Raw genomic sequence first — 7,500 nt, forward strand, 5'->3', positions numbered from 1 at the left:
CATCTTCATCATGTTCATTCATTACCACACTGCACCTTTGTGTGTGTGTGTGTGTGTGTGTGTGTGTGTGTGTGTGTGTGTGTGTGTGTGTAGGTATGCTGTAGAGAAGCTTCATGAGGCTGACGTGAGGAGAAGGCGTGAGGAGATCCAGAGTAACGTCAGGATCTCTCGCTCTCTGTTGGCGTTCCAGCGTTTTGGAGATGAACAATCCAATCAGAGACCTGTGTCCGGAAGAGCAGGAAACTTCTGCTCCGGAGTGTTCCTCACACTCAGCTGTGTCATGGTGTGTGTGTGTGTGTGTGTGTGTGTGTCTGACCATACTACTCTCAGATGTACAGTCATATGAAGCAGTGTAGTATTTCTGTGTGTGTGTGTGTGTGTGTGTGTGTGTGTGTGTGTGTGTGTGTGTGTGTGTAGGTTATGTTCCTTATGTACCGCTGGTCCGGTGGGGGAATTCGCAATGACAGCTTGGTCAGTAAGCCAATCAGCAGGTGGACCAGTTGATGATGTCACTCTGTGGATGGAGCAGCTCGGGGCCCTGGACCACTCAGTACAGAGAAACATTTTTACAGGAGCAGGTGAACGGAAGGTCAGGAAGAAATCCACTTCTCTTCATCACTGTTCTCCTGTTCACCTCCCTGAGGTTAGGAAATGTAGGAAATACTTTGTGTGTGTGTGTTTGTGTGTGTGTTTGTGTGTGTGTTTGTGTGTGTGTTTGTGTGTGTGTGTGTGTGTGTGTGTGTGTGTGTCAGGCTGTTGAACCTGCTAGGTGATGATGAATTGCTTGCTGCTCCGTTCCTCATGGAGAACCCCTCACACAGACGTGCCCTCCTGCAGGAGCTCCAGAGGGTCCAGACCCTCGGAGTCAAACCCCCACATAACCTCTGGGAGTACAAGGTCTGTCTGTCTACCTGTCTGTTTTTCTGTCTGTCTGCCTGTTTATCTGCCTGTCTGTTTTTCTGTCTGTCTGTTTTACCGTCTATCTGTCTGTCTGTCTGTCTGCCTGTTTGTTCTTCTGCCTGTGTGTATGCCTGTCTCTCTGCCTGATTTTCTGTTCTTCTGTCTGTTTGAAGGAAAATCTGGGTTCACCTGCACAGTCAGGTGTTGGGTTAGATAAATGTAGTGGTCAGTAGCACGTTTTTGCACTGCATGATTTAGGGTGTTTAGAGGCAGTGGATTCCCCTGAGATGACCACAGAGTTAGCCGTGTGTTATTAACATCACTGTTGTAACATTGTGTCTTTTCTCTTCACAGGTGGCCAATGAAGGGAAGTGTCTGTTCCTGGTCTATGGTCTGAAGGACTCTCCCCGCCTCACCCTCCTCCTCCTCTACCTGTTTGACTATGACGCCTCCTTCCTCCCACTTGTACACACCTGCTGTCCAACACACACTGAGCAGAAGCGAGCTGACGGTGGAGTTACACACACACACACACACACACACACACACACACACACCCTTTCACCAGTTTAATTCAATTCAATTCGATTTTATTTATATAGCACTTTTTAACAAAGAGCATTGTCTCAAAGCAGCTTTACATGAGAAAGCGACATAAGAAAACAACAAACATATAAACAGACAGACAGACAGACAGTCCTAGATGTTAATCCAAGTGAGCAAGCCTGAGGTGACTGAGGCGACTGTGGCAAGGAAAAACTCCCTTAGATGGGATGATGAAGAAACCTTGAGAGGAACCGGACTCAAAAGGGAACCCATCCTCATTTGGGTGACAATTGTGTGATGCCGATACAGCATGTGTATAGTGTTATTAACCCATACATGCAGTGATCTCTACATCTTAAGATCTGTCTGTGTGTGTAGGAGTGGGTGTGGCCTAGCTGGTGGCAGTGGGCGTGGTTTGTCGTGAAGTGGTTGGTCTTGCCGTTATCAGCTGCTGGCGGAGTTTGCGTTCGATTGGCTGAGTGTGCACTACTGGACATCTCGAATAGTCATAGTGAACGCTGTCCTGCTGTCCCTACAGGGGGGACACGCTGTGTGGAGCGGCTGGACACGAGCAGAGCTCAGGTACACTAAAATATATTTACTGGAACATTCACCTTTATGGAATATTTCAGAGCGAAATCCGTCCGTGTAAACAACACCTTTTAGTTCTTGGTGATGACCACACAGTCTCTGCCCTCTTCCACAGGAATAAGCTCCTCCCATTTATTCTACACCAAGTGATGTTATTAAAGGGAATTGTGTGTTTTATGTATATACACCACTGGTCAGTGGGTCACTCACTAGTGTAGTAATGCAAGATCAGAGGATAATTACTGGTGTGTGTGTGTGTGTGTGTGTGTTTTCAGGGTGTTCCCTCATCGTGTGTTTGCTTATCTCTGGAGGATGGGAATTCACTGTGTTATCTTTCTGGTCCTCTGGCCTCTGCTTCCTCAGTGTGTGTGGAACAGTCTGTTCTACTGGGGCTTCTACTGCAGTCCTGCCTTTAACACACACACCATGATACAGCAGCTCCTCAGGCGCACACACACACACCAACCATGACACACACACACACACACACACCAAGCATCACACACACACACACACACACACAAAAGCATCTCACACACACACACACCAACCATGACACACACACACACACCAAGCATCACACACACACACACACACACAAAAGCATCTCACACACACACCCACACACACCAACCATGACACACACACACACACACCAAGCATCACACACACACACACACACAAAAGCATCTCACACACACACACACACACACCAACCATGACACACACACCAAGCATCACACACACACACAAAAGCATCTCACACACACACACACACACCAACCATGACACACACACACACCAACCATGACACACACACACACACACACACACACCAACCATGACACACACACACACACACCAACCATGACACACACACACACACACACACACACACACACACACACACACCAACCATGACACACACACACACACACCAACCATGACACACACACACACACACACCAACCATGACACACACACACACACACACCAACCATGACACACACACACACACACCAACCATGACACACACACACACACACCAACCATGACACACACACCAACCATGACACACACACACACACACACACCAACCATGACACACACACACACACACCAACCATGACACACACACACACACCAACCATGACACACACACACACACCAACCATGACACACACACACACACACACACACACACACACACCAACCATGACACACACACACACCAACCATGACACACACACACACCAACCATGACACACACACACACACACACCAACCATGACACACACACACACACCAACCATGACACACACACACACACACCAACCATGACACACACACACACACACCAACCATGACACACACACACACACACCAACCATGACACACACACACACACACCAACCATGACACACACACACACACACCAACCATGACACACACACACACACACACCAACCATGACACACACACACACACACCAACCATGACACACACACACACACACACCAACCATGACACACACACACACACCAAGCATCACACACACACACACACACCAACCATGACACACACACACACACCAAGCATCACACACACACACACACACCAACCATGACACACACACCAAGCATCACACACACACACACACACCAACCATGACACACACACCAAGCATCACACACACACACACACACACCAAGCATCACACACACACAAACACACACATCACACACACCAAGCATCACACACACACACACACACACACACCAAGCATCACACACACACACACACACCAAGCATCACACACACACACACACACACCAAGCATCACACACACACACACACCAAGCATCACACACACACACACACCAAGCATCACACACACACCAACCATGACACACACACACACACCAACCATGACACACACCAAGCATCACACACACACACGCACACACCAACCATGACACACACACACACCAACCATGACACACACACACACCAACCATGACACACACACACACCAACCATGACACACACACACACACACACCAACCATGACACACACACACACACCAACCATGACACACACACACACACCAACCATGACACACACACACACACACCAACCATGACACACACACACACACACCAACCATGACACACACACACACACCAACCATGACACACACACACACACACCAACCATGACACACACACACACACACCAACCATGACACACACACACACACACCAACCATGACACACACACACACACACCAACCATGACACACACACACACACACCAACCATGACACACACACACACACACCAACCATGACACACACACACACACACCAACCATGACACACACACACACACACCAACCATGACACACACACACACACACACCAAGCATCACACACACACACACACACCAACCATGACACACACACACACACACACCAACCATGACACACACACACACACCAAGCATCACACACACACACACACACCAACCATGACCCACACACACACACCAAGCACCACACACACACACACACACCAACCAAGACACACACACCAAGCATCACACACACACACACACACCAACCATGACACACACACCAAGCATCACACACACACACACACACACCAAGCATCACACACACACAAACACACACATCACACACACCAAGCATCACACACACACACACACACACACACCAAGCATCACACACACACACACACACCAAGCATCACACACACACACACACACACCAAGCATCACACACACACACACACCAAGCATCACACACACACACACACCAAGCATCACACACACACCAACCATGACACACACACACACACCAACCATGACACACACCAAGCATCACACACACACACGCACACACCAACCATGACACACACACACACCAACCATGACACACACACACCAAGCATGGCCTGTTTCCTGTACACTCAGTGAGATGACATCACTCTCTCCAATATCCAGTCATTTGGTTCAGATTTTTTTCACACTTTTTTAATATAAACATGTGAACAGAGCTTGAAGATTTAGAATTAATAAAAATAACTTAATTTCTGATTTCTGTCTGTCTGCCTGCCCATCTGTCTGTCTGTCTCCCTGTCTGCTCATCTGTCTAGCTCTCTATCTGTCTGTCTGTCATGATTTCATTTCTGATGAATTTGTTAATTTAACTTTGTTAATGAATGAATGTTCTGTATCAGATTCTCTCTGTGTGTGTGTGTGTGTGTGTGTGTGTGTGTGTTAAATGACAGCTTAATTATTTCCAGAAACTTTTTATTTTTATTAATCTTATTCAAATGTTATTTTTGATATTATTTCTTTCTTTATTTTATAGCAGAGTTTATAAATTCTACACAATAAAAATTCTCAGTGAATTCTGTGTCTGGAAACTGATTAAATCTGTATAAAGGTGAAGACGGGGTGTGTGTAAAGGTGAAGACGGAGTGTGTAAAGGTGAAGATGGAGTGTGTGTAAAGGTGAAGACGGAGTGTGTAAAGGTGAAGACGGAGTGTGTAAAGGTGAAGACGGAGTGTGTAAAGGTGAAGACGGAGTGTGTAAAGGTGAAGACGGAGTGTGTAAAGGTGAAGACGGAGTGTGTAAAGGTGAAGACGGAGTGTGTAAAGGTGAAGACGGAGTGTGTGTAAAGGTGAAGACGGAGTGTGTAAAGGTGAAGACGGAGTGTGTAAAGGTGAAGCCGGGGTGTGTAAAGGTGAAGACGGGGTGTGTGTAAAGGTGAAGACGGGGTGTGTGTAAAGGTGAAGACGGAGTGTGTAAAGGTGAAGACGGAGTGTGTGTAAAGGTGAAGACGGAGTGTGTAAAGGTGAAGACGGAGTGTGTGTAAAGGTGAAGACGGAGTGTGTAAAGGTGAAGACGGGGTGTGTGTAAAGGTGAAGACGGAGTGTGTGTAAAGGTGAAGACGGAGTGTGTGTAAAGGTGAAGACGGAGTGTGTGTAAAGGTGAAGCCGGAGTGTGTGTAAAGGTGAAGCCGGAGTGTGTAAAGGTGAAGACGGAGTGTGTGTAAAGGTGAAGACGGAGTGTGTGTAAAGGTGAAGACGGAGTGTGTGTAAAGGTGAAGACGGAGTGTGTGTAAAGGTGAAGACGGAGTGTGTGTAAAGGTGAAGACGGAGTGTGTGTAAAGGTGAAGACGGAGTGTGTGTAAAGGTGAAGACGGAGTGTGTGTAAAGGTGAAGACGGAGTGTGTGTAAAGGTGAAGACGGAGTGTGTGTAAAGGTGAAGACGGAGTGTGTGTAAAGGTGAAGACGGAGTGTGTGTAAAGGTGAAGACGGAGTGTGTGTAAAGGTGAAGACGGTTCAGTTACACAGTGAGTGTGTGAAGTTAAAAACATGACTGCTTGTATTCAGTGCAGTGTTTGAGGACGTCCCCGTAAAGACAGGAATACATGAGAACTCTCACAAACATCTCAGCTTTTATTAGAAGATCAGATAAAGAGATCACTGGGGTTGAATTCTGGTGTTAAACTGATGATTTCATTATAAATAACAAACAAAATCTGCTTTACTTTTTTCTCTGAAGCTAATGTAGCTAAGAACCCAGATTAGCATCATGAGGAGTGAAGGGTCACTTCACCACACGGTCAGCTCAGACACTCAGAGGTCCTCCAGGTGTAGCTCCTGAGTCTCTGAACGACTCCAGGGACTCTGTGTGTGGGTGTGGGGGGTGGATGGATGGGTGGTTGTGTGTGTGTGTTGGGGGGGGGGGGTGTGGGTGTGTGTGTGGGTGGGTGTCAGTAGTAAGCACATGTGGGTAGCTCTGGTCCACACAGGAAGTCGGGCCATGCGACGTATTTCAGGTTATACGGTGCTTTTTTCAGGCACTTCGCTGCTTCTCGATCACAAACACACAACATCTTCTCACAGCGGTCTGTAAGAGAGCCTACACACACACACACACACAGACACACACACACACACACACAGAGGTGTATAACAGCATGCAACACGTATAATGATGATGGTAGTAATGATATTGTGTGTGTGTGTGTGTGTGTGTATATGCCACACTCCAGTGGCTGGCTGTCACAGCTCCATGGGTATGTGTGTGTGTGTGTGTGTGTGTGTGTGTGTGTGTGTGTATATACCACACTCCAGGGGCTGGCTGTCACAGCTCCATGGGTATGTGTGTGTGTGTGTGTGTGTGTGTGTGTGTGTATATACCACACTCCAGGGGCTGGCTGTCACAGCTCCATGGGTATGTGTGTGTGTGTGTGTGTGTGTGTGTGTGTGTATATACCACACTCCAGTGGCTGGCTGTCACAGCTCCATGGGTATGTGTGTGTGTGTGTGTGTGTGTGTGTGTGTGTGTGTATATACCACACTCCAGGGGCTGGCTGTCACAGCTCCATGGGTATGTGTGTGTGTGTGTGTGTGTGTGTGTGTGTGTGT

The 7,500-nt window shown here is 47.5% G+C and overlaps 1 protein-coding gene and 1 pseudogene across 1 annotated transcript in view; one reads left to right on the forward strand and one right to left on the reverse strand.

Moving 5' to 3' along the window:
* Nucleotides 1–418: 418 nt before the first annotated feature.
* Nucleotides 419–5,472, forward strand: LOC131346714 (bifunctional apoptosis regulator-like; annotated as a pseudogene).
* Nucleotides 5,473–6,561: 1,089 nt separating this feature from the next.
* LOC131347218 (phospholipase A2-like) overlaps nucleotides 6,562–7,500 on the reverse strand; it is a 2,689-nt gene continuing 1,750 nt past the window's right edge. Inside the window, exon 3 of the mRNA XM_058381179.1 lies at nucleotides 6,562–6,991. Coding sequence (XP_058237162.1) covers nucleotides 6,843–6,991 — 149 coding nt within the window. The 3' untranslated portion in view covers nucleotides 6,562–6,842. The remainder of the gene's footprint in view (nucleotides 6,992–7,500) is intronic.

This window comes from Hemibagrus wyckioides, linkage group LG26 (genome assembly GCF_019097595.1).
Source record: "Hemibagrus wyckioides isolate EC202008001 linkage group LG26, SWU_Hwy_1.0, whole genome shotgun sequence".
Taxonomy (NCBI): Eukaryota; Metazoa; Chordata; class Actinopteri; order Siluriformes; family Bagridae; genus Hemibagrus; species Hemibagrus wyckioides.